This window comes from Anser brachyrhynchus (assembly GCF_964034855.1).
Source record: "Anser brachyrhynchus genome assembly, chromosome: 3".
In the NCBI taxonomy this organism is placed as follows: Eukaryota; Metazoa; Chordata; class Aves; order Anseriformes; family Anatidae; genus Anser; species Anser brachyrhynchus.
Genome location: NC_137696.1, coordinates 34690005 through 34717659, shown reverse-complemented (window position 1 = coordinate 34717659; position 27655 = coordinate 34690005). Strand labels below are relative to the sequence as shown.

The following is a 27655-nucleotide window of genomic DNA, read 5'->3' as shown; positions in this document are numbered from 1 at the left end:
CCTGCTCGTTGCCCAGCGCCGTGAGAGGGGCACTGCGCTTGTCACAGCCCGCCACCATGGTCCTGGCCCTCAAGGGGTACGACAGCACGGCCCCTGCCCAGCCTGACTGCGTTTGGGTGAGGCAATGCAGAAACAAATTCTGTCTTAGCTTCCACACCGCGGCCAGCATTGCTAGAGGTATTCACGGGTGGTTTTCTGGAGTTTGTTTTTGAAAAACTTTTCCTGCTCAGCTGTGTCCTGGCTCCCTGGTAGGCGGGCGATGGGCCCAGACACACAGCATCAGACCCCCCAGGTGAACCTGCTCACACCTCACGTAGGAGCACATGCAGCAGGTGCATGCGATTCAGCCTCTGGGAGACCCACATAGCTGTGTAGCAAAGAACAAGAAAAATAGCCAAGCATCACCACAGCGTCAGAGCCATCCCAATGCGTACGCGCACATTGAGCAGGCTGTGGTCAGGACAGACAGATGGATACTCAAGTCACGCATCGCCTAGGGCAGTACCAGACTGACCAGACTCACGCAGGTAACGAGACGCTCATGTCAGTGCTCGTCACCAAGCCCTGGCCTAGGTACTCTGATGCTAATGTGGTGTCTACATTGATAGAAATGAAGTTCAAGTTATGGTAAGAGAGGTTAACAGCCAGAAAGAGGTACGAGAATAGCGCTATGATTAGACCAGACAGGTGGCTCAGGTGACTTGGAGCACTGTAATTGTCATCCTCACCAAAGAAGCTACGTTCCTCCACATAAACGTAGGTTTGCAGCTGTCAGACACCTTTCTGTGCCACTCACACAGTGAAAATTCAACAGCACCATTCCCAAGAGACGTTACACCACCAGGACCAGTACAACTGAATACACTTCCAGTGGTGTTCCTCTGCAAAAATCTATCCAGTCCTTCTGTGATTTCATATAGCAAAATTAGCGTAATCTTATAATCTCCAGGTTTAACCTGAAGGCAAAGAAAGCTCTTTTCTACACAGCCTGATGAAAATTAGCCAGCCTTTGAAAAATTGCTGTTTCATACGTTTTTTTATTTTTTCGCCTCTTATGTTTTGGGTACCTTTGTTCCTAAAAATATAACAAAAAATGTTAATTAAGCAGAGTTCACTGTTGTTATATGCCACTGTCATGATGGCAGTGATAATACAACTGTGTAATTACAACCCATTTTACCTTCCACAGTGTCTGCTATTTAGGAAAAAAACAAAACTCAAAAAGATCATTATCACCAGGAGTCCATACTTTTTAGCTAAGGTGGTAGAAGAGTTAAAGAACCAAGGCCCATGTCCACAAAAAAACGCAATGCCCCATAAAATGGATCTTGGGAGAAATAAAGTATGTAAGTCCAGGCATGCAGCCCTTAAACCCCTGCCTAATCCCTTGGGCTCCTAGACTACGTCTATACCAGTAAATTAAACGTGCCCAGGACTGTTCTCTGGCACTGAGGCCCCTGGCACAGGATGGCTTGCACCCATAACATTAAACTCTTTCATCCTTCGAGCAAGACGGTCTGGTCCAAAGTGGTTATTGGGAACGGCCCCTGGCCCACGCTAACTCCCTGAGCCATGCCTGGGAATTGTTTGGAAGAGTGTGAACTGGCACAGACCAAACCCATGGCAAGAATAAATTAACAGGGATCAGCTAATAACTTCATAGGCAATGGAGATGTAGCGCCCCAGAACACTTGCTGGCATCGATGTGTCCAGAATCTGTATCACATGCATGTACAGTATCTATGCATACACTTATATACTATCTGTATATACTTCCGTAGAATTTTATGTACTTATATCAAGAAAAAATAAAAAGCATCAAGTTTGGCCTGTGTAGGAAGGATTTCTTGGCAGGAATGTGGTGGATAGGCGTTCACGTGGCTGGCTGACTACCGATCAGCAGTCCCGACTTCCAAGTGTCTTCATTCCTCCCTTCCACATTAACCTCAAGTTTCTGCCTTTCCAGACCATTTTATTCTGAATAACTGAAAACCTGGGGCTACTTTTTTGCACTCGTCTTCACAACTGGAGTCTGCATTCCTCCATGCTTAGAGGTGTTTGGAGGGTGACTTTTTCTGAGATTTGCTGTGTGAATTTCCAGCATGGTCTTACATCTATGCTGCACGTGAGCTAGCATGAAGCGTGAAGCCCAGGGCTCTCCTCGTGCCCACCTTGCCTGTAAGGACACCCCCTGTCCATCCAGTCACCTTGTTTCAGAGATGGCACACAAGCTGGCCAGCCAGCAAACCATGCCAGGGGGAATATATAACAGCTGCTGCTGGTGCGTGTCAGCGCTAGGAGGCCTGCAAACAGGAGTGCGAGCCTCATCTCCACGCTACCCATACCCCACGGGTGAGCGAGAGTGTCTCCAACAGCCGAGGGCCCGAGCCAAGAGCGACCCACTCGGTGACTGACGCCGCTGAGTCAGAAGGAAATGACCCACTCCGTGGCAGCGCCGCAGGGACACGCTCATACGCGTGCACCGACAGGCAGCGCGCTCCCTCACCCAAAGCAGCTGCGGATGCGCCCCGCAGCCGGGACTCTGCACCCCCACACCCCCACGGGGCAGCGGGGGCTCCCCGCAGAGCCGGGCGCGGCCGGTCACGGAGACCTCGCTCACCCCTCGGAGCGTGGGGAGCCCTCCGGGGGCCCGGAGCTCGCCTCACCCCCCCACCCCCAAAGCCGCCCGGGCTCTCTCCGGCCGGCAGGGGGCAGCAGCGGCCCGCACCAGCGGCCGGCCGGGCCCGCGCAACGGCTGTAACGGCCGCCGGGGCGAGGCCGCCCGCCCTGAGGCGGCTCGGCGGGGCGAGGAGCCGGGCTGCGCCTCACAGCGCCCCGCCGAGGGGACACCGCGCACACACACACAGGGCGCTGTCACCTCCCGGCAGGGCCACCCCAAGGGGCCCGGTGCCCGGTTTTGGAGCCTGCAGCTCCCCCAAAACGCGTCCCCGGGGTGGGGAAGGGGTACCCCCAGGGCTCCCGGCACCCCAGCGGCGCTGCGCCAGAGGGGAGCGCAGGCTGAGCCGCCATGTCACCGAGCACACGGGTCCGGGGTGCAGGTACACCCCGCTCCGGGCTCCCTTCGCTGCGGTGCGACCCTTTTCTTGTAAAAAAAAAAAAAAAGTTGGGACATCGGGGCCACTCGCAAGAGTGCGTGTGCAAGTCCCTGCCAAGAATTTCCAATTGTCAGGGCTCGCTGAGTTCCTTCCCCTTCCTCCACCCACCAAATCCTGCTGGGTTACTGGAAACGCCGCAGCCGTCATACGGCAGTGTCTTCAGGCCACCTATGGCAGAACGGGATTTTTCCAGGAAAGGCACGTTAGACCTATTGCACAGTACAGAGTCAGTCCCGACTCGTGTTTTGCTGTTCGCAGCTGCTCTGTTTCCCTTACTGAAAAGGGGTGATCACATATTTTTGACAGCATAAGAGAGGAAAAAAAAGCTAGCTGAATCTCTGTTTTCCAAACTCCAGGACACAGCCTGGTCTGTGTAATTAACTCTGTCACCACTGTGCTGACCAGCAAGCAGGTGGGCAGGTTACCTGCACAGTGCCACCGCCTCCTCCAGACCCTAGGAAACTTGACGGGGGAGGGAAACAACCGGGGAAAACAATGTTGTCTAAGGCTCAGAACAAGGCCACAAGAACAAAAAATTCTAGGTTACAGGATGAGCTTTTATTTCCCAAATCCTTGGTCACATTTCTTAACCCCTGAGCCTCATTATCTTCAATACAGCAGCAAGCATCTTAGCACCTGCACAGGGGCTGGAACACTGTGATGAAGGTCACTATGTAGGCACACATTTTAATTATATTTTAATTATACATACTTAAAAAGACAATCAGATCTTTTTACGATCATGACCTCAAGTAAAATCAGAATGCCGATTAACTCGAGGTGGAGAACACACCATTAACTAAGGTGATGAAAGGGGTAAGTTAGGACTGCGAGGTTCGTGTTCTCTTTCTTAAGGCTGGTTTATGCTTCAGTTTTGCAAAAGCTAATTAGCTTTTAAGTACTTTGGCTCCCCAAGCTGCAAAATGGGGAGAATTGCCTTTTACACAGCAGCAAATGTGAAATTTATTTAAATAAATAGCACTGGCAAGGTTTGTGGAAATTGTCAGATAAAATTTGTCACCTAAGAACAGAGTACAAAGTAAATACAGCCGATAGCTTTATCGTGAGGGGAAATAGCAAATATCTTTGTCTTCATGACGCTGAGAAATATGAAGAATGAACAGATTCTTTTTACATTATTCCTTGCATTTACTTGCTGAAACGCTCCTTATTAGATGTTTAATTTGCTACTAAATAGGACTCAAAAGAGCCAATGTGCTATTTTCTTAGCACATCAAACACAGCCCCACAGAGAGCGAAACGCGAACAGAGAAACAACCAGAAGCTTTCTTGTACCATCAAAGATGTAGGAAAAGAAGCAAGGAAAGGTGGCAAACCACAAAGCTTGCCCAACAGAGAGGCCAAGAGAGGGTAGAGAAGCATCAAAAGCAGCCACAGGCGTATAGGAGGAAAGCTCTAGTGAGTGGGAGGAAAACAAGGCGTAATACAAAAATAAAGCCCCCGGCCCATTTGGGCACACTGAGATTAAAGAGCAGGGGCCAGCCAAACCAGCAGCTATCTTAGAGCTCTTCCCTGGGGAGCAAGGCACTGGGCATATAATAAAACAGCTTCAGGCACTTCTGTTCACACCCACTCTCTTTACTACTTGTTCTTCAGGCAACTGGAATCTTCCCCCCGGGACGGCTTTCCCCAGCAGCCTTACCTGAATCCCTAAAGACAGGGCTGCTTCATTCTGCCCCTGGAAACAGCAAAGGACTGCACCCACCATGCCACCCCTGCCTGCTCCAGCAGAACTGCTAAGCTACAAAATTTGGTGGAGCAACTTCTTAGAGACTTCCTCGTCACAGGGGTTTTTAATCAAATCCCAGGTGCTCAAACTCGAAACTGACCTAAAACATGACCATCAGAAAGTGATGCTGGCCAGCTGTGCTCTATAATCACAGCTATGACGGCACACAGCAAGCCAGCTCTGTGTAGGATTGTGGTGGTGCAAAAACAAAAAGGCAGGTAGGAAGTCTTCCCTCTCTCCCCAGTTCCAGTGGTGATATGTACACGGGAATATCAGTGCTTTGTAATGATTTTTAGGTTATTCAGTTCAGGGCCATCTGCACCCCAGCGGCATAGCCAGCGCAGTGTGGCACAGCCCACAAAAACCTGGGTGTAGTGCAGGTGGACTCAAAGCTGACCTCCTTCTAAAGCCCTTTTCTGCAAGGAGTCATCCCCACAGCCCCACTAAATACGCTCTTTTCAATTCTGGTGCCTTCTGCTGGGACCTCTTCTTCTAAGAACCTCCGGCCAAACCACCTGCTGTTTTTTTAATGAGATGTGTGGGGCATAAAGGACACAGCCTGGTCCCCACCACAGACTTAGCTCCCCACGTTGATGGCAGCATGCTTTTGGTGCAAAACGATGAGAAGAGTCCGAGCATCAGAGCTGTTGTTCCTCCTGGCTCAGAGATTCACTGGAGAAAGCTAAGTCCCTTGCTTTCCTAGATCGGAGAGGCTTGGCTCGGTTCCAGAGAGATTAAAGGTGCTGAGCTGGGAGGGAGGGGAGGATCAGATCCTGTCATTAATAAAGGGCTGGTTGCAAGTCTGCGGAAGGAGTCTATTCCATTATTGAGATATCTCCCTTCCCTCTGGGAAGCATTGACCTGGAGGAAGGGTCTGAGTTCCGCGTAATTCTTCAGGCAGGTCATTAAGCAGGAGACTGGTGGAGGAAGCAATTTCTTCAATCTCTTCTTCCTGCTCCTGTCTCCGCAGGCCTCTTGCGCCGTGAAACAGAAGTGTTACCTGTGCACAACCCTTACTGATTGCCAAATGTTGGGAAAGCTGTGACTTCAGAACCGGTACGAAAAGGCCACTGAACTGCTAAAATCCCACAGCACCCAAGCCGCAGCAGCCAGCTTGCTCCCTGCACCTCCTTCCGCTGCCGCAATAAAAAGTGAGCAGCCCCGAAGTCGGTGCGTGCAACTCGGAGCAATTGAAATTGCACAGGGCCTGCTTCCAAGCCTGCCATTGTGCAAGTCTGGGAAAGGCACCAATTCTCCCCGTGTCCCCGACCCGCCCCCCCACGTGAAACAAAACACCCATCAAGCAGCAGGCTGGCTTGTCCGAATCAATTAATAGCTGTCAAACAATTTCGGTTCCACACAGGTCTGTCAAAGCCATTATCAGGAGTTTGACACTGGCTATCACCCACTCCTTCAGAAAGAAAGGGTAAAGAGAGGCAACATCAGGCAACTGCAGAATGACCTAGCCTCAGAGAAGGATTTGACATGGTGCAGATATTTAACAGTAACATTTATCCAGCAGGACTGACGTTCACTAGACTGGAACCAGGCAGTCTGGTGTTTCGTAGTCGCCCTCTTAGCTCCTAAGGCTCAGAGCCTTGAAAGATTTAAGCATCTAAAAAATGTCAGCTGCCTGAAACCTAACTACCTTTGCAGAGCAGGGCCTCAGGATAAGCCTGCTAACCAGCAGAGCCTAACTTTATGCCACGGGGAATGCCAGCCCTGATGTCTCACCTGATACCTGGGGGGAAGCGGCCGAGGATTCAGAACCCACCTGGTTAATGAAAGCAGCATGGTATCTTGCTTCTTAATAGGGAGCTATAATCAATGTTAATCTTTTGGGTGTGCTACTAAATACCCAAAGGGGATGTTTGTTTTGCAATTTCCCTCTTCCCTAATGGCAGCTTTTCCCTGCCCTGCACAATCAGTCACCCTGCAGTTCGCAGCTATAAATATTTTTGCTTGCTTGATAGCTGTAGTGTTTCAGTGTCTTCCACCTCAAGCTTCACCTCATCCATTATCCAGGGCTCCCTCGTGACAGAGCTCCTGAGCTGACCTTCTCCTGTTAAGGTGCACGGGCTGTTAGCATTGTGCAGGCTTCGCTTCAAGCTCTGGATGCCAAGCTGATCCATAGCAGGCACCTGAGGGAGTGGTATCAAAGGAGAGCAAGCTCCTGCCTTGGGCAACTCGGAGAAGATGCGAGCCGTTTGCCTGAACCACCAGAGACAGCAGAGATGTCCATCTCTGGGGAAGATGGATGAGACACGGAGGCAGGGTAGACTGAAGAGGGGCACAGAGAAGGAAAAGGACAGGAGGGGTAGCCGTGAGAAGGGAGGGCGGAAGCATGGGGTGGGGGAAAGGTGAAGCAAGCAAGCAGTGGAGGAGAGGCATGGTGCCTAGGGAGGAATAGGGTTTGAAATAAAGGAGCAGGGTGCCTGACAGTGGGCATGGCTTAAGGGCAGGGACGAAGGCTAGCTGAGGTGAGGAGACAGCGTACACGGAAGAGCGGAGATTAAATGGAATAAAATGAACACAGTTGTGGGTATGGATGGAAAAATCTAACCGCAGATACACTGAAGTTCCAGCTATGGAAGCAGTTTTGGAGTTGCCATACAGTGGACTTAGCAAGGGCCAAATAAAATTCCAACTGCCTTTTTTGGGGGGCTCAAGAAATGTCTTAACGTGATGTCTGTGACTGCAGCGGATTAAACCTCATCACCCAGAGATTCTTCTCAGGCGTAAAGCTTGGGAGGCTCGGGGATTGTTGATGAGTAAACAGCAGAAGAAGATAGCATTAGGATTTATGGGGAGAGAGGAGCAGGAAGGGTCTGCAGAGAATAAGAATGGATTAAAGGAAAAGGACTTTTGTGCTAGCATTGTTCCTAGCTTCTTGGGTGACTGTGTGCAAGTGCCCTAAATGAAGCTGGCTTTGCTGCAGGCTTTCCAGCTAATGTCATTTTAATTTCTGACATGTCACTAATGGGGAAATATTTAACATGTATTTATTCAACATCACTAAAAATAGTCCGGCAGTCATGGGGGAAGGAGGATAGGGCTGATCAATGGGGGAGGTGGGGAGAGGACCTGCGCTTCTGTAGGGACTCAGATGTGGTGCTTGCAAATGGGGTTTGGAAAGCATCTCTCCCAGAAACCTCTGCCATGAAAACCTGCTGTCAAGTGTCACCCCGGCTCAGGGAGGGAAGTAGCTCTGTACCTGTCAGATTCTCATTAGAAACAAATACTGTTTCCCTGGTAATGAAGGAAAGGCTTAATCCATTTTCATTCCAGGTGAGCATGTTCAGTATGTTCAGCGGGGTGAGTCCCTTCGCCACTGTTAATACTCGCTGTGTTAGCAGTGGGCGGTAATCCGGCACGTCTCGATGTGTTTCACAAAGTCTGCAGCAAGTATGGGGCAGTAGGTCAGCTGGGAGATAGCTAGGGACATCACACTCTTCCCCCTTCTCCGGCATGGTGCAAAGCCAGGTTGCTGGCTCCTGTCTCGTGCTCCTCCCTCGTCTCTGCACGGGGAGCCTTGGACCTACACGGAGGGGTGGCTGCATCTCGCCCCAAGGCTGGGCAGCATGCTGGGCAGGGGACGTGGCACCCTGCCCCCCCTTGGTAAACCTGCCCCTGCCTTCCCTGAGTGCTGGGAAGAGGATTTAATCCTTCCCGGGCTGCAGTGACCACGAGGTCCTGACTCCTCCAGCCACTGGACTTTTGGTCAGTAAATCACAAAGACCTCAACAGCAGTAAGAAGCTGGTTTGCCCGCAGTATGCAGCTCTGTCCCTGTGCTTGCTCATTAGAGATGGGCTTGCATAAAATGCTAAGGTTCAAGCCTCCAAGAGCACCAACGGAGTTCGGATCCAGATGAGACAGTGCTTGGATGCTTTGGTGATTGACACCTTAGAAATTACACAGATAGACGGAGCACAGTGGAAATTGATGGGACTTTGCAGCTTTGGCTCTTCTCTGCTAGTTATAATTATTTAAGACGATGTTTCACATCGCATTCAGACTCCTGTGCAGATAGCAGCGGCAGAGAACAAGAGATCTCAGCCACCTAGGAGAGGATTATGTGGATATGACAATGTTCAAACCCACTGGGCTCTGCCACGCTGCATTATTTAAGCCCAGTAACCAAATTTAGTAACCAGCCCCTGAGGCGCTGAGAGAAAAACACAGAGCTCCCTTCCCTCACAGCCCTCTCGGCTTCCTCCCTTAAAGGAGCCATCCTTTAAGGCTTTTCCCTTCCTCTCGCGGCCCCACCAGCCAGGCCTGATTTCCCAGTGCCGGGAACAGCCGAGTCCTTTGCACGGGTGTAACGCCTGGCCCGGGTACCCGCTGTCACGCGCACTGCGAAGCCACAGGAGTCCAGTGTGGAGTTACCCCGACGGGAAACAAGATCAACCCAAGCTCCAGGCCTTCGGGATGCAGGGCACAAAAGCTGCAGCTGTACAGGGAAGCATGAGCTCAGGTGCAGGCAGGACATCCCTACGGACAGCCTGCCTGGACCACGGGCTGCTTCCCAGCCGTACAGCTCTGCCCCGACCACCCGTGTGTGCTGAGGGTGTTGGTGCTGCCCTCTCTGCCCAGACCACGTGAAGCTTTCCAGGCTCTCGCCTTCCTGGGAGCTTTGCAGCTCCAGCTAAACCCGTGCCAGCATGCGCCTGCTGGTAAAGTATGTGGGGAGAAGCACTTCTGGACACACCGACAGGCTCAGGCTTGTGCTCGGCTGAGTTCGCTCCTTGCCTCCCTCGCCCACCAACGCTGCAGCGGGCGCGAAGAGGTGGGCCCGCCTCTAACTCCCCCAGGTCTGGCCTGCCCGCAGCGGCAGGGCTTCGTCACTGCTCCACAATGTCACAGCGCCAAATGACGGTGATCATTAACCAATTTTTGAAAGCACTGAGGCAAAGGGAGCCTGGGAGGCTTGGGCAGATCCTCTTCAAAGGCCTCTCACCTGGCCTGTGCTCGGTGACCAGGCGCCAAGCCACAGCAGGCCCTTGCCTCCCCAGTAGGACAGGAGCGCCCACGTCCCCGTACGTGACCAAGCTCTCCAAAGCGATCTGTGGGAAGGAGAGGTGGAACGAGGTGAATATTTAACCAGCACTGTGTCAAGTGCAAACACATGTCCGCCGTGTTGTTTTATCATCACGGGGCATTGGTCTCGTACAGGCATTTGAGGCAACATTACTCCCCGTGGATTCTGGCAGAGCTGGCTCGGGACACCCAGCGTTTACCTCAGCATGCGAAGAGGTCATTTCAGTAAAAGCCAAGCTCGGCCTCAGGGAGCCACGAAATAGTGCTGAGACCTGCTGGTACTCTAGGTGACTCCCGACACCGTGGTTATTAACTGCAAGGCGTGCCCTCTCCCAGGCGGCGATCGGACGCCACCGCCTCTTAAAACTGTCTGCCGTCGTCTCTTAGATCCCTCCCTGGCCTTCAGCCCAATGCCCTGGAGGCAGCGAGATGGAGACTGCTGTTTACAAACACAGCCTTTTAAAACCTTGTGTGGAATGAGAAAAAGGAGCAAACCCTGCTGAAGTGCCCTGGGAGGAGCAGATCTAATCAGAGCTTGCTGGAACATCTTCCCAAGCCTCTCCTGGCATGGATGAGCCACGGCTGAGCTGCTGGGATGAGGAGCAGTGGCCGGCCAGCAGCTACAATCGTGAAGGCCAGACCTGCAAGAAAAGAGAGACTTTGGGGCTGCATGGATGTACCAGCCAGCCCACAGGCCTCGTGGACTTCTTGTTCCACTCCCAGACGCTTAGCTGTGGGTATTCAGGATTGGTCAGGCTTTTTAACTTTGTTGTTGCTGTCGTTCTTGGTTTTTTGTTTTTGTTTTTGTTTTTGTTTTTTTTCGCAATGCTTAGTCCCGCCATGCCAACCAAACTGCAAGATGTCTGTCTTTTTATTTATCGCATACCTAGAGTGCCACGACGAATACGGCCCATTGCACCAGTTTGCCTACGCTGCCCCTACCCCACAGTGATTTTATCTGGAAACCACAGTCTCCTTCCCAGTATTCCTGGTGTGCCAGTGGCCACCAGAGCCGACACCAGCGCTGGCCTCGGATAGATGGTGCCGGCAAGTGGGCGAAGCTCGGCGTGAGCCAACGTCGTCCCATCAGCTCTCCCCTCCTCTGCACAGGCCTCCACCAAGGGGCTGAGGGGCTGTGCCAGCAAGGACAGCGGCTGTGCCAGAGGCACGGGTCCTTGGGGAGCCGTCCTCATCCCACATGGCTCCCCCGGGGCGCTGTCAGCTGCTGGGCGTGATGCCCCAGCACGGGGCGATGTTCTGTGAAGGCCATTTACTAGAATCCTTTCTGAGGTCTTGTCTCCCGGGGGGAAATTCCCCAGCACCGCTGTTGTGGGATAAGCTATTCTGCAATAACTTTTAAAATAGCTGCCCATGGGGACGCGGTAGGCTGGAAAAAAAACAGTCATTTTATTCTGGTGTGATCACTCCATTTCGTGAGCCAGGCTCTTTGCCCTCCCTCCCTCCCTCCCTTGCGCTGGAAATCGGCATGCTCGACTCCGCTGCCAGCGCTTTGCAGGCAAGGGTTTGAGGGCCGTGGTGGCCTGGCTGTGCGGGCTGCAGTCCTCTCCTCGCTGCTTCCAAACGAGCGATACGCTGTGCAAACGTGCAGAGCTCGCGTGCCCCCCGCTCCTGGGACGGGATGCGAATCCTCAGCCCTCCCGAGGGACCCGCGTGGAAGCCAAGCTGTGAAAACACAAATAACGGCCCTGGTGAGAGCACGGCAAAGCCTTCCAGCGGCTGTGACTAACACCAAACCGCTTGGTACAGGGCTCCGTGCCTCTGCCGCTCTCGGGGAGCCTCAGAAAGGGCATCGCTGGAATCCCTGCCCGGGGAAGGGGAGCGCGGAGGAGATTTGGGCGCCCAGCCTGGGATTTCCGACGGCTGCCACGGCAGGCAGACGGGGGCCACGTGCAGCAGCGCCGAGAGCAACTCGCAGGAAGGGCAAGGCGTGAGATTGTTTGTGTGAAGCGTATACACCGGGGCTGGCTGGGGGCAGCCCAGACCTCTCTGTTTTCCCGGATCTGGAAGCGAGGCCCGGCCTGCCCGCCGCCCAGCCCTCTCGTGTGCTAGCAGGGATGCGTCTGCAGCAGCCAGCAGGCAGGCGGAGGAGGTTTCTGGGATGGGCTGCTTGGCAGGGAGGGAAGGGGCGAGTGCGTGTGGAAGAGGACAGATAAACCAGCAGCGCTCCTCAGCTGCGGTGCAGAAGCAGGCCTCAGGTTTCCTCCCGGGGCTCGAACTTAGCGTGACGGAGCCCTTATCAGCCGCGCAAAAGCACAGGGCACAGAGCCGCCCCTGCCCGCTGCACCGGGCCCGTCCTGGGGCTGTGGGCTCCACGCGGGCTCTGCCCCGGCCTGGCACAGCCGCAGCCTCCCTCGGGGCTGAGCTGCTCGAAAGCCGCAGGAGACACGTGCAGGTGGCAGAACAAGGAGGCACAAGCTGCTGTCTGGCACCGGCGGGATGAGGCCCCGGGGCACCCTGCCTTGGGGCTAGGAACCTGCTGGCCACCCGCATGCGGAAGCAGGCTCAGGAGAGACGCCACGTGCAGGGGCGCTGAGCTCTGCCCTGCGTCCCCAGCCCCACAAAGCGGGTGCCGCCGGTGTGGGATCTTTCCCATCAGATGAGCACCGGGGCGAGGCCGAGGCCCATCGGTGGGTTCTCTCCCCGGCAGGACCATCCTCCCTACAGCTCTGGTAGGACTTGAAAGCGGCCTGCCCTGCAAACCGTGGCCCCGCTATCGTTTGCACTGAAGTCCAAAAGCGTGAAGAAGATGAGTCTTCTTGTTCTTGTTTCTTTTTTTCCGGGCAGTCAATAGCTAACCTCCGGGATCCGGCTGCTTACGAGGCACGGAGAGAGTTTCTAAAAGACGGCGATAAAGAGTACGTGGGTGCCGGGGGAGGAGGAAGGCGGGGAGGGGGAGAGGAGGGATACGTATGTCACAGCTTACCTCAGAGCCAGAATTAGAAGCTGGGTTAAAAAAAATAAAATCACAGCAGGAAATAATGTGTGGCTTAAAATAGCAACATCAAATGGGAGCGAGAATGGGGAGTGGGTGGCATTTGAGGTTGCTGCTCTGTTCCTCCCTCAATGGCAGGGTGATTAATATGTCTACGCTCCTTGTGTTTATGTAACAAAGGGCACCAAAGGCCAAAGCTGTATTTTCACTAACACTGCAGGGGAGTCTGTGAATCTTTTCTTCCACCCATAGCATTAAGTGGGAGGATCTGCACTTGCACTTCCTGCCCCAGAAACAAACAGAAAAAAAAATTATCCACGCCGCACCAGTGCACACGCAGTTACGTTTCCGTGGCTTGGCAGGGTGGAACAGAGACCCTGCAAGGCTTTGAAGGTTCGTCCGCCTTTCATTGCTCCCCACAGCAAAAGCCCGTTCCCGGCACACCTGTAACCGTGGCCGGCTCGTCTCTGGCTGGAGGCTGCGCTGTAATAGCAGGCAAGGTAGCACTGCGTGTTACTACACATTTCCGTGCTCGCTCTGTGCATTCGTAATGAATCATAGATCTCTGAGATGGGTCATGCAGTCTGCCTCCTTGCCAGCACAGGACCGTTCCCAGCCACGTACTTAATCCCTCACGTTTCTCTTGGGAGACCGTGATTGAGACTGATCAGTCTTTCTTTCTCCCTACGTACCATGTGTCCTGAGAACCGCAATGAAGACTGGAAAGCACTCGCAGTTTTGGTCAGGAAGAAATATTTCTTTTGGGTGCATCAGGAAACAGTCAGCCCCCCACATCACTGGTAACCCCAAAAAAGCAGAGCCAGGTGAGGCATGGCACTTGTTTTTTAGGCTGCTGTGATCTCCTCTGGACTCATAAGCAGAACAACCCTGCTCTGCGCTTGCAGAGAAAGGTGGGAGAGTGTGCAGTGAGCCCCCGGGGTGCAGGAGGCTCGCCCCTCGGTGGGACACACTCGGTACCTCCAACTCATCGGAAAGGCAGCGCGGGGCTGCAGCTCAGCCCTCTGCGTGCCCGGTCCCCGCAGAGCACAAAGCCGAGAGCAGGGCCTCCCTTCGCCTGCGAGCAAAACGCACCAGCCCGCAGCCCTGCGCAGGCACTCCTGCCAAAATACCTGCTTAGAGGCGCATAGCACAAGGGCAGATCCGTCGTGTGCTAAAAACCTGCTGCCCAGACCTGATTCTCTGGCACTCCGACATCAGCGAGTGTCTCTGACATCGGCCGGGACGTGCTGCTGTCGGAGGAAGGGGAATCAGGCCCGGCTCTGATGCACATCTTCCCACAGGCAGGCAGGGCAGCACGCTTTGTTTAAACACGGCCTGCTGGTGGCTGCAGACAGGGATCACTCCCAGCGACTCAATCAACATGCATAATATCCTGCGAGTTAGCTCCAGCCGTGGTAAATATCTCCACCATGCTTTCCCTCCAAGCAAATATAGTACCTGCATGGAAGAAATTCCTCAAGACGTTTCCTGTCTGGAGCCGAAGCCTGCCAGGGACCGAATTTCCTGTGAGGCTAGAGCTGGGAATGCAAAGCAAAGAAGCTAACAAGAAAACGCGATGATACACATTTGGACCTGCTCTACAAAGATCCTCTTCAGCAAGCATGTTTCCCCCCCTGTTTAAATAAAAAGAAAGCGGCCGGATTTGCAAATAACGGCGGGGCTATTTTTCATTAGTAATTCTTATTTTTACCTCACTGCTTCTCTTTCTGCCTGTTTTTTCCAGCTGCGATTCTGTGACTTACACATCCTGAAAATGAAAGGGGTTGTTTTTGCCAACAGCAAAGTGCTATGCGTCCTTTCAACCATCTGGAAATAGATTTTTTATTCTTCCCCTCTCCCAGCCACACACGCACGTGCACACACACAACTGAGCCTTTGTCTCTCGGAAATCATTTCCCGCACCAGAGCTGACGGTCACGAAAAGAATTCAGTCCACAAGTTCCACAGGCATTACAGGGCCGAGGCAGAACAAACAGGGGGACTTCCTGGGCACTTGTTCTTATCCAAACTGCCACCTCACGAGCAAGAGAGGAATGCAGCGGAGCATGCGGGTCGGTGGCTGGAGATCAGGAGAGGTAAAGACTCCCGAGTCGTTTGGTTTGGTTTGGTGTTGTCCTGGCTCTGCCACAAACCTCCTTTGTCACTAAAAGCAAGTTGCCTACTCGCTCAGTGCCTCAGCTCCCCCGGCTGTAAGTAGGGATGTGGATCCTGCCTAACCCCGGGAGATGATCAGTGCGTCCATGTCCGTAACGTGAGCTGATGTCCACAGATGAAAGAAGTAATCTGAAGTGAACATTACCGTGATAGCTCTGTGCTGAGACTAATAGAGTCAAGCAGGACAGTCTGGGAGCCAGAGACAAGACTTGATCATCTCTTGCCCAGAGGCACATGTTAAGTGAGCTGTGTCACCACGCTCTCCAGATGACTGCAGGTCTGCAAGAGGAGACAAAGAAGATCCAGAGCCGTACCGACTGGTACAAACACGCTCACGGTGTCCAGCTGAGAATGAGTAACAGCTGCTTGCTCATCACCCTGATTTCTGTCACTACTAGTGTTTCTGAATGCTGAAGTGTCCCAGCGCTGTGACTCAGGGCTGTGAGTCACAGGCTGCGTGTCTCTACCACATGGAATCACTCACTTGCTCTCTCAGATGAGATTGCAGAAATCACAGATCATCTTGGGTCTCCTGCAGTGGTAAGTCTGAACAATACAGGCAGATATTTACAAACACATTCAGGAAAGATTCATCCTTTCTCCACTGACTGTCTGTCAAGGATTCATGTTAGAGATCGCTTTCACACCCACATCAAAAGAACGAGACAAAATGTAGAAGTCTTATTTTCCTTACACAGACATTTAATTCCTATACACCCAAAGCTCTAGGAAATCCGGACTAGACAAGTCGCGGTACAGGTAGCACTCGGCCTGTCGCCTCCCCTGCTTTTACCGGTCCCCTCGCTAGCCCTGAGGTGCCTCCAGCGGGACAACGCGCTCCTTCTTGGCCCCTGATCGCCTCCTCCTTGCCTGTGCTCTCCGGCCTGCCTGGTAAGGAAGCCGTGGTGCAGGAACGCAGCGCTAACCTCAGTGCCAGGCTGCAGCGAGACCCCTGAGAGGACACCAGCTACTCCCGAGGCGCCCTCACAGCGGCGAGACCTGCGTTGACTCCCTCCAACGCAGCAGCTTTCCCTTCCGCAGGCTGCTCCGGCGACCGGCCCCGTGTCCAGATCCCGCATCCAGCCTGCGTACACCCTCTGTTGACACAGGTGCGGCCGGCACGGGCGCCGCTTCCTCGGGAGGTGAGGCGGCGGGGGCTCGCCCCAGCGCCGAGGTGCAAAGCCCCGAGTGATCTCACCGGCGGGGAACCTCCCGTGCTGCCTGCCCCTCCGGCACCGCGCTGACAAGAGGGGGGTTGCTGACACTCACCAGCCTGCCCCTCCGGTGGCAGCGCGGTTTGTGTTGGCAAAAGCGTGTTTCTGTTGGCACGGGCCCCCTCCCTGCATTGATTAAGTCACGCCTGTTTTGTTTTTTGTAGGGGCAAATCTCTCCGCAGCAAGGCGTTTTGCTGGTGTGAGGATGTGGCAAGGAATCACTCCCGCTGCTTACAGTGCTTACAGTCGGCCCGGATCCTGCTCCCAAACCCAGATAAAAGCCTGCGGCAGCCTCGCCGAGAGCTTTCTGTTTGCCGAGACAGGGCGAGTGCTCTTGTGAGCCTGAACGAATGCAGACAAACTCCGAGAGCCGTAATAGGAAAGCAAACACAATGCTCCGAGCACAGGGACTCCCGGCTGATAGGAAGTGACTTCAGCACGCCAATTCCTCTATTCCCGTAACTCTCTGTGGCCTTGCCAATAATCCTTATCGTCCTTGCTGAGAAAGGAGTGCCTTTGCTAACTGATTACATCCTCTTTTCCTTACTGTGGTCAGCCGGTCGCTGCATGCCAGAAGCAGCTGGCATGATTGATAGATAAGCACATGTCTCCGTGCATTTTCCTCTGTCTGCTGTAACCACATCCAGCTCTGCAGCAGCTCTGGAAAGGAGCGCAACGACACGGAGCGGTTTGGTCACCGATACTAGTTTTCTAGAAACACCGACCCAGCGAATCTCAACTTCTCTCCAGCCTTCCATGCGGGGTGGTCACAGCCGTCCCTACCACCCGTGACCAGAGCACAGCCCAGCGAGCCCTGCAGACGAGGCAGGGCCGAGAGGTGCAGGGCTCAAAGGGACCCCGAGACACCACCTCCCAGCCACTGCCCTGCGCTGAGGCCGCGCTGGGTCTAACAGCGCGCCGCAAGACTAGCCAAAAAACCTTCCTGAACCAGAGCCTGTCCAGAGCGGGGATGAGTGCAGCTGTTGTGGAATTTCAGCCGGTTTGATCAAAGCTCTGTGCACCCTGCCTCACTTCAGCATTTTTTGTTAGCTTGGAGGTATTCTTCGAATGCAGTGGCACAGTTCAGTGAAGTGATAAAACGCTTCAGGATCACCTCTGCTCCACGCACGTCAGCCTCTTTTAAGCAGCACATCATGACAAGAGGCTTCTCGTGCCAAATTCCTCTTTGCTTTGAGTCACAGGAGTGACATCAGAGAAGGAGTTAGCCCGGCTTGCTAAGTGACTAGAAGGGGGCCAGTCGTATTTGCTTTTTTCTGTACTAGTTCCTGGAATCTGGTTTGCAGACGCAGCCCTTCCCTTGCTGTAAGCTCACGCAGTGAAGTGGGCAGGGATGCTCAGACAGCATCTTCCTTGACCTTTCTGGGGCTGAGATGACTTGTTGCTTTTTGAAGACTTCTGAGAAGCTCCCCCCAGCCTCTGTCCCTCCGTCCCCTGTGCTGCATCTGCAGCGTCCAACCACAGTCCCTGCGGAGGGCAGCGTGGCTCGCGCAGTGACGACGCTGTGCTCTTAATTTGTTCCAGCCTGTTTCACGCTGACATTTTAGCACTGACGTCATCAGCTGCTGAAATTTCATTGCTGCTGCTAAGAATAACAGCCCTTCTCGTCCCCCACCTTGCACCAAATAGTTATTTATTAATACAGGAGGGATGCAGGCTTATCTCTTCTGACACAAATCGGGTTCTGGTGGTTAAAAGAAGGAAGAACAAAGCACCGAAGACGCCTGCATGTTCCGTCAGGCTGGGACAAAAGGGGGGAAAAAAAGCATGTTTTTAAAAGGTAAGAGCCCTTCAAAAACCTGATGGGAAAAGTTCAGACTGATTTGCTTTAAGTCTTCCTTACTGGATAGTCTTAGGCGCTATGCATTGCTTTAACAGCCTAGGCTATGGTCCACCCCAGAAGTCACACACAATGCCCTTTCCAAATTCTCCAAGGCTTTGTACCTTGAATATTTACTTACAGTGGTGCAGCGTGGGCACAAAACACTGCCAGATCAGAATTCCCCATTGACTTTGGGGCCTGAACCAAATCCCATTGATTTCCGTGGGAGGATTTCCATTAACTGGAACGGGCATTGAGTCAAACCGAAATTGGCAGTGCTTTGCACCCATTTGGCATAGTGCAGTTGTCTGCATAAGGTGGAGAATTAGGTCCAAAGACACCGAGAAATGCTTTAATTAAGCATTACTGAGGAGAGGGAGAGAGCTTTTCCATCATTAAGCCGATAAACTGAATTTGTTCCATACTTTAAATGGCGAGGGGTCAAGATTTTCAGACGCTTGGTCTGAAGATGAAGCCGGGCGCTTAGAGGGCTTCCAAAAAGACCTGTCCGAAGGAGCTCAGGCAGGTGTGGAGCAGGAGCTGACCCCTGCGGCGGCCGCACGCAGCGGGGCAGCAGCTCCTGTGCCACCGGGGGACCTTGTAGGGGCAGCGACTCCTCGGTCCTCCCTTGCGGTCAGGTAACAAAGGCCCAAAAAACCCGACACACAGAGGTCCTGGAAATGTTATTTTCAGGCCGCGCTGGGGAAGTGGGCAGCTGACAGGGCTTCCGTTGCAGAAGCAGACCTGAACCTAGACGGAACAGCATCCGGCCGAGGAGAAAACTCTCCAAACGTCTTTGTTACGGCTTCCCCATCGGCCCCGAGGTCTCCGGCATCATTTCCTACGTTGCTGCTGACCCTCCTGGGGCACCCTCCTGCCCTGCCCGATCTTCGGGATCCGCTGGGCTCTTTGCCTCAGCGCGTCCCGGCGGTGAGACCCGGGGGGGCTTTTCAGGAGCCGGCCCTTCCGAGCGATGCTGCGGTTGCTTGGCGGGAGCGTTCCGCCGGGCTGTTAGCTTCCACCTGGCCTCGAGCACTGGGCTGAGCCTTGCTGGAGAGCGCGGGGAGGCTGGTGGCGAGCCGCGAGAGCCAGGCTTCGCTTAGAAGTCCTGGGGGCTGCGGGAGACGAGCGCAGCGCCTCCGCACGGACTGCAAGCCTTCCCCGCGCGATGCTTCGCAGGGGCAGCGTCCCAGCCCCTGCCTGACCTCCCCGCACCCCCAGCTTTATTTCGAGCACCACGGAAACGGCTGCAGGTCAGCCGCCTGCCGCTGGGGGAGCCCAGGGCAGGGCACGGGGCCGTGCGGGACGGGGCCGTGCCCCTGCGGGCCCCCCCCGGGAGCAGCCCCCGGGGCACCAGGGCCTGCGGCCGCCGCCCCCTCAGGCGCCGCTCGGCCCCGCCCCTTCTGGGAAGCGCCGCTCCCGCCGCGCGGAGCAGCCAATCGGCGGCCGGGTATTTGCATATTGCGCGCGGGCGCTGCCGGGCCGCCGGGAGCTCGCCTGCCCGCTGCGGGAGCCGCGCTGCGGGGCCGGGGCCGGGCGGGCAGCGGCTGGGGCACGGCTCGGCTCGGCTCGGCTCGGCTCAGCACGGCCTGGTCCGGCACGGCGGTGCTCGCCCTGACCTGACGGAAAACAGTGCCCCTGGCTTTATATATGCCAGCCGTTGCGGTTGTTAGATGCCCGGATGACCCTCAGTGGTCTGGGGTGCAGGCTTCAAACCTGTAGCTGTCTAGCGACAGAGTGGTTCAATTCCACCTTTCGGGCGAGGGGCACAGCAGGAGCCCTTATCCCCTGGGCTGATGGAAGAGCGGAGAACAGCACTTTTCCATCCGGCGAGGGAAACCGTGCCCATGGGGTGCTCTATTCAGACACCTGGGCACAGCAAGTTTTCCCCTTTTACTGCTTTCCCCCAAGCCCTGCACTCTGTCGTTGACCATCCCCTCAGAGAAGACCCGTGCTGGACGGATGAAGTAGCCCAGCTCAAGCCAGCAAAGTCTCCCAAGGGTGCCTGGGTGACAACTCAGTTTTTAATTAGATTCTACTAAGCAGTTCTCTTTAAACGGTGCCACACATCCTACAAGAACAGAAAAGAAGTAAATAACAGAAGCCATTCTCTAGATCCGCTCCATATTGACTGTAACCCATCTCCCGCCCACGCTACAACAAAGATGCTTCACTTCAGCAGTAAGCATGGGTGCTAATAATGTCACCCAGCCCCATGAAAAATAAAGGTTAGCGTGAAGCTAGGAAACATATTCTTCAAGCAGAAGGCATTTATTCTGTGATATCCTATCGCAACAACTCCAGCAGATGCTTCGCAGAGCCTCCAGTTAGGATGAGACCCCCAAAGCAACCCCGCCCCAGGGGATGGCGAGGATTCAGAGCGTGTTTCCTCCTCATCCCCCAGTCGCACAGGCAGGACGGGGGCTCGGGCGGAAGAAATGCAACGCTAATCGTCAGCTCTCTGGCATTCCTGGGAGCATTCGGGGCCGAGAAGTGTCATCCAGAGTTGAGTAGGGAAGCACCTCTGAGGACCTAAGCCTGGATGACTGTGCTTCCTTTGCACGAAATGACTCACTCCAGCTGAAAGCCTGGGAGGAGAAGGGAAGGGCGCGAAGGGCCCCGCTGCCACTCCTGCTTGGCTGCGATTGCGTCCAACCTGCCTGGCATCGAGTCAAGCAGGAACGAGTGGCCGTGGTGAACACACTGGCCGGTGATGGGCAATCTGATAAAAATGACTAAATAAAATAAAATAATTAAAAATAAAATAAAATAAAATAAATAATATAAAGCAAAATCGAACAAAATAAAATAAGACAAAGCAAAACAAAACCAACCCAAACCAAATAAAACAACGCCAACCCCCTCTGCATCCCGCATGCCACATGCCCGCTGTCTTTACGGCCTCGCAGGAGATGCGCCCGGCGCAGCTGGGAGCGCCGCGGGCCCCAGATGGCTATCTGCTCCCGGCCGCCGGCCCGCCTCCTCTGCCCGTAACAAACTTTCTGTGAGGAATTTCGCCTCAGAAACTGGTGTCTGCGCTGCAGTTTGGCTGGGGGCTTTTGTTGGCGGGGGGCGGCGGCGGGGGGGGAGGAGGTTGGAAAGGCCTTGGCCCAGTAGTGGGCAGCTGAAAACATTAAAGTTAGATGCCAGTTACCAAGTAGAACATAATACGGCTCTTTCATGTGGTGTTTATAACTGAACATGCTGTTTTGTGTTGGCCTATTTTTTTTTTTCTTCCAAGAAGTAGTTTTGGATTAAATTATGACAATTACATTCTTATAGTCACCCCCCCTCCAGCCCCCACCCGCGCCCTGCGTGCACACAGGCACAAATGGGAATTATGTGCTCCGAGTGCGATCTGAACTCCGCAGCCCGGGAGCTGTGCCTGGCATTGAGTTCACTTTTTTTTTCTTCTTTTTTTTTTCTTTTTTCCCCTCCAGAACAAAAAAAGGCCACATCCATTCCACACTCTTTCATCGCCTTCGGATGAAGTAGGCCGGTCAGACTGCTGGTGTGGGTGACTTGTCCTTGAGGGGAGCTCATGGCGAAAACAGACTTTCAAACACGCAAGAGAGGAGGCCAGGGAGCCCCAGCGGTGAAGGCTGTGGCGTGCCGCACAGGGTTTGTGAAATCCTGTGTGAATACGTGGTATGCAAACACCCCCCCCCCCCCCCCGCGCCGAGCTTCTTGCACAAGCCCCGGTTGGCTCACGTACCTGGGCAGGGCTTCAGCTGGTCGGCGATGGAGGAACGTGGCATGACACGCGGCCTGCCCTCGGGGCCGGGCCCCCACACGCGCCCCCAGCACGGCAGAACCGAGAGAGAGCACGGGAGGGAGGTTAACCGGGACGGGGGCACCCCAAGACCCCGCTTTCGCACCTTTTAGCTGACACGGAAGGGGCCGAGGCCGTAGCAAGCAGGGCTCCCTGTGTTTAGCTGCTGGTTTTTTGAACACTCTGGTTTGAGGCGAGCGCCGGCGTGGAGGCCGGCGTAGATGACTTGTGTGTAGCCGGGAGGTTTTTGCAAAATACTATCAATGTCTTGCCTGAGTCTGCTTTGTTTGCAGTCACTCATTAGTCAGCCAAAGCGTTCGGCGTTTGAACCTGAATGTCACTTTCTTCCCTGACAAAGGGCCAAACGAAGAGGAGCCAAAGGCTTTACCGCTGCTTAGAAGGCAAGCCAGGGGTTACTCAGCGCCACGATGCACGAGAGCCTGGCTTCTCAGCAGAATGCAATCTGCCTCCTGTTGTTTTCCCCGTGGAGTCACAGAGCGGCGAGGAGGATGTGCTGGTGACAGATGGCTGACGCGACTCGCGAAGCGCATGGGTGACTGGGCTGTGACTCAGCAAGTGTTTGGGCACGGGAGCCCCGCTGCTTGAGCTCTTGCACGGTGACCGTGGACCTGGCCGGGTCTCCTGGAGGGCCAAGCGCGGGACGTCATTTGAAGTCTGTGACCGCTGGCCTCCATGGGAGGGAAGCAGGCACACACAGCCTGTTAGAGCAGAAAGTCAAGCTCCTAATTACTGTTTACATTGGTAATGGATAATGTCTTAGTGCGTATAACTACATGACCTGCCAGTGGTGCTTAGATGTCCTGCTAGCCTTGAGAAAGGAAACCATTCAACATCCTGGCCTAAAGTAATGACAGTCTTGCTTGGAGGGAGTAGCCCTCAGAAAACTTCTTTTTCAGTCAAGTCACTAGAGGGGGACAAAGACCTAATCTGGGTGTGCAACCATGCCCCAGCTCTCCCGTTGCAGCTCTGGGAGACACCTTGGAGAGGCAGAAGCAAAGATGGCCCTGGTCTTCATCAGATCTGAAGGTGCCCAAGTGCAGCAGGACAGCTTTCTGGAGACCGAGGAGACAGCTGGGGGTCAGCAGCACATTGGGGAAACGAAGCCAATCCTTTCCCACCAGAAGCAGGATGGCGTACACGCGTGCATGTGCAGTTTAGCAGCCTCTATGTCAGCTCTGCCAGCGCTTCTCCCTATTCCTTAGCTGGCTGGGGCTTTTGAAGGCTAAATTTTTCTTCTTTCTCCTCTTTTATGAATGGCAGAGAGCTGAATTCACAGGTCTGGATAGGTGCCAGGTGTTATTGTTGTCTCTGTGAGTTAGAGACGTCATGGAAATATTGGAGGACCTGAACTCGAACAGAATGTACCTGTGTGCATCCCACACGCACGCAGAGAGCCAGAGTGGCCGTAGTAAGCAGCAAGGCAGTGTTTGCAACTAACATATTGACCTGAAGTGCTTAAAAGCCACTACACACACTCCCCTGGTGAAATGTCGACTGGAATGACTCATACAAATGGATCGTGATACACAGTCCTCAGCCCAGCCAGACTGTGCTTGGAACCAAGGCACTCCCATTTTCTCCCCTCCAGCATACTTGCCTGACCAAATCCAGGACTGAGCCATTTGGCTCTGACTGGAGCTGGTCAGAACATGTTTTTCTTTTCTTCTCTTTTTCCCTCTTTCACCCTTTGGAAAATGTTGACATTTTAGCAAAGGGCTAAAAACCCAAACCCTGAATATTTTCCATTGGAAAATGCTCAGGGAATGGGAGGGGAACAATCCCAAAATTGCCAACAATCAAATCTCTTTTGCTTTTAAGCTTTTTGGGTTTACGAGAGGGGGTCACGTTTGAAGGAAAGCAAACACTTTCTATGAAAATATTTGTTCTCTTCAAACCCATTTTTTCACTAGAAAAGTGTTCCAACTGGCATCCTTTTTACTGAAGTTAGTTTGGACATTCTCTACATCTAATTTTGGAATCGGCCTGAAGAAAAACTAATTCCGAAATGTAAATCTTTTATTGGAATATAAAGCACAAATGACACATACAGCACAACTTTGAGATATATCCCAATGTTCTCTGTGTGTCAACAGTCCTATTTACACAAATATCTCAGTCAAGTTTGGAATCTGGTCTCTGGGACGCCAAGCTCCCAAGGCTTAGTGCTCTGAGCACATTCCTAAAGGGAATCTCTCTTAATAAGATCACATCAAAGGCTGTAAGGGAAGCAACAGGCGCTGAAAGGCATATTACCTGTAACTATCCCTTGAGTAGCTGATAGCACAGAAGCACTTAAAAAGCATTTTGTTCTGATGTCTTCAGCTAATTTAAATTTCTGTCTGAATTGTAATGTAGGCCTGAAACATCTGTTTCATCTTGTCTTTGTGTATTATTCTGCTTTGCTGTAAGTTAAAAATAAAAAAGGGACAATGTTAGCATAACAGAACACACATTTGGAGGAAAGGAATTATGCCCTAAACTTTTACTAAATGTGGCTAATAACAGGTTAGAGTTTTAAAATGGAAAGATCTTAAAACAAGTATACACTGGTCATAAATAAATTTGGGCTGCAAAGTAGCAGAAGCCTTCAAAACAGCAGCAGAGTGAAGTTCAGAATAACCTCCTAAGAGGAACAATGGGAATAAAAAACTGAAGACAGATCTCAATCAGTTGTAGGATATCATGACAGCAGAAGAGGAGATTCAGCGTCCCATGGGTCCATTCTCATTTTTTGTGCCCCTTCCCCCATTTTTTTTTCACACTAAAGCTTCTCAGTTCTCTTTACATTTGCTCCATTATGGTTTAGAGTTGGAAGTGCTGGACTTTGTTCTGACTTCGTTCTGCTCTCTATCACTTGTCACTTCCAGGTTTTCCTGAACTAGTCACTGCTGTTTGAATTAGGTCACCGCAGAAGAAGGGGTATGTTTGACTTCACCAAATCCCTGTTTGTTATTTTCTTTTCAGTCTGGGAACATCTCCCTGTCATCGTTAAATCTTATAAAGCAGTGGGTATAAAAACATAATGATGCAAAATCTCAGTTTTGTACCTCATCTTTGTCAGCTGGGGACAACTAAATTGTATGTTGATAAAAGGAAGAGGCTGCGAATGTCTCTTACACCTTAGTGGCAAGGAGGAACACAGGGTTCCTAAAGCCCTGCACTGGTTATGTCTGTCCTCTATAATATTTTTTCAACATAACCAAGCAATTTTTCATTTACAGACCTCTACTCTTGAGTTAATAAAGTCAAAATATCAAGAGCTTCAGTCCCTGAGCTTGGAAACACAACTGCATGGAGGAAGCCACAGCAGAAACATGAGAAATAGCCATCCAGAGATGCAGAGCTGTAACTACCCGTGGAAATGTCACTGTGTGAAACGTAACTACTGGGAGACCAAACAGATTAAGCCAGGGCTTGTGACTGTTGACATTCATGGAAGCATACTCCACAAATCCAGCTTCCCCCCCAAATCAGATTCTAGCTTCCTTCCAATAATCTGAAGAGGCAGCAGTCTGTTCATATAACCTTCAGACCAGGCTGGCAGAGGGACTGAGTCCCTCAGTGAAAACCGAAGAGCAGCCCTTCTGGGCCAGAGCAGCGGTCCCCCAGCCCAGCAGTCTGCTCCCAGCTGGGGAGGAGAGGCTGTCCAGGAACAGCGCACAGCCCTGGGCTCTTCCCTCTCTCTTCCCCTTGCATTTCCTCGGCATTCACCTTTGTTGGGGTGGGATGCTAGATTGTACATCCCACCTATTCCCTTTAGCGTCCATTTAGAGATCTGCTGTCTGGGAATTCGTCTATTCCCATTTGGAGCCTGCTGATAGTGTTTGCTTCTGGAACCTGCTGGGCCAGCAGCTGCCAGAAGTTCCCTGCCTAATGTCATGTAACTTCTTTATTCTGTTTTAAGCCTGTGTGCTATTGGTTTCAGTGAGAGCTCCCTGTTCTTCTGTTGAGGGATTTGGCTACTAACAGGTCTGCATTCACCTCAGCCACCCTAATTCTGCGAACCTCGTCATTAACCATCAGAAAAATAGCTAAGGATTGCAATACTGGGTTGCTCAGATCACTCTGTTCCTGTCGCCCGCTGACCTTCCCAGAGCAGTTTTATGCCTGCAGCACTCTGGCTGTTACCAAACTCAGATGGGGAAAAAAAAAAAGACAGCAAAGCAAATGGAGTGCAACTTCCTTCCAGCGCTGTATTCCCTGTGCAGCTGCCCATCAGCGATGCAATGGGTCCATTTTGTGGTTAGGAGTTGGATGCTGATGGCCCCATCCTTCCCTTGGGGATCTGCAGTTCCCTGCCCAGCAGGGGGCTGCAAAGCAGCGAGCAGGATTTCGGGGAGGGTAGGCTGGCAGCCCCGGCGGGGGTGTCAGGGGCATCTTCCAAAGTGGCTTTAATTAATGAGCACATGTGCAGCGAGGAGAGTTACAGCATCCCACTCAAATTGTTGACTTGGAGCGCTTCTGGAGACAGCCGTACTCTGCTCATTAGGAAAGAGCTTTTTTGCAATGCCCTTGGATTGGACGGCTCTTGGATTGCACCACGAGATCAAGTCCCCGTACGGGCTGCCTGCCTTTCGGCTGCCAGCTCCAAGAGGGTTGTTTTTCTTGTCTCCTCATTCTCAAGGAGTGCTCAGCCAGATGGCCTGTTTTCGAATGCACTGTGCGTTGGTTGGATGTGTGTTTGGAGAGTCTGCCAGCTTCACGAGAAGGAAGAAAGAGCAAAAGAAAGGGAAAAAAGCACCATTTGGTATCTATCTCTGGGACCCAGCCAGAGTTGAGGCTCTGTTTGAAGAAGGGGGGAGTCTTAAGAGAGAAACTCTAGACAAAATTGAAAGCTGGAAAAACTTTCAGGCTTGACAGACTGGGAGACTGAAGTTCTGCACAACACCCATCCACTACCTGGCTCACTCGCAAACATGTCGCAGATTCCCTCAAGAGCCGTAGTAAGAGCAAGCAGCAGGCATCTCTCGCCGCCCTCCCAGTGTAGCTCACCTGCGGGCTGAGATGCAGAGAGGTGACCCAGCCAGCCCGTCCTCTGAGGATCGCTGGTGCCGCCTGTGGCCTCTGGGATTTTGCTCTCAGTTCACCAAAACCTGAAATGACAACATTACACCCAGCTACATCAGCCCAGGCAGTGGAGCCGCAGTGGAGTACGACAAAACAGACACCACCGGGGCCCAGCTCTCCAAGGAAGTAGCCTGAATTTTACTACAGGGCAACGCCATTTTCTTACAGCCCGTTATGTTAGCTTCCCAGAACTACCTTCTGGTGATTTGGGGAAGCAAACAAACAGAGGCCAAACCAGAGCACCAGCTTTTTCCACCACTCGTTGGCAAATAATTTGAACCTGACGAGAAAAGTCTGGTGGTGACGGGGAGGGGAAAGCTTTAAAGTTTGGGTGGATGGAGCTTGGCTTTCTTTACTTAACTAGATGTCGTGTTGTGGTAACAACACATTGTTCCAAGCAGCAGGAGGAGGTCTTGTTAATCTGAGCCGGAGAAAGCCATGTTTGTAACCATCCCCGCTGGCTGACGTGCCACGCTGTGCCTTACAAGCAAACTCGCCTGCTCGCTTGCTGAAACCATGGCACAAAGAAGATGCTTGCAGGAGTGTGCGTAGCTGTGCGGGCGTGTGGTAAGAGCAAACCCCACGTCTGTGCTGATTGCATCAAATTATTTTCACTGAAACGATCAGAAATCGCGGGCCATCAGGGCAATGTCTCCATGGCAACACAGCCTGGGCTGTGGGCAGCCGACACTTCGGATAGCGGGGGCAA

The 27655-nt window shown here is 53.0% G+C and overlaps 2 protein-coding genes and 1 long non-coding RNA gene across 3 annotated transcripts in view; 2 read left to right on the top strand and 1 right to left on the bottom strand.

Moving 5' to 3' along the window:
* Positions 1 to 4915, bottom strand: part of LOC308192630 (uncharacterized protein) — a 68113-nt gene extending 63198 nt beyond the window's left edge. Inside the window, exon 1 of the mRNA XM_080586418.1 lies at positions 4780 to 4915. Within this exon, the coding sequence (XP_080442544.1) occupies positions 4780 to 4845 (66 nt within the window). The 5' untranslated portion in view covers positions 4846 to 4915. The remainder of the gene's footprint in view (positions 1 to 4779) is intronic.
* LOC308192776 (uncharacterized protein) lies at positions 57 to 4852 on the top strand (the record flags this gene model as incomplete). Its single annotated transcript, XM_080586689.1, has 3 exons — positions 57 to 116; positions 2299 to 3932; positions 4734 to 4852. The coding sequence occupies 2 exons, from the start codon at positions 57 to 59 to the stop codon at positions 3403 to 3405; spliced, it is 1167 nt and encodes a 388-aa protein (XP_080442815.1). The 3' UTR covers positions 3406 to 3932; positions 4734 to 4852.
* Positions 4916 to 12848: 7933 nt separating the features above from the next.
* On the top strand, positions 12849 to 26053 carry LOC308192633. Its single transcript, XR_013948949.1, has 4 exons — positions 12849 to 13352; positions 14602 to 18044; positions 21527 to 21734; positions 22217 to 26053. It is a non-coding gene; the product is annotated as an uncharacterized lncRNA (long non-coding RNA).
* Positions 26054 to 27655: the final 1602 nt, after the last annotated feature.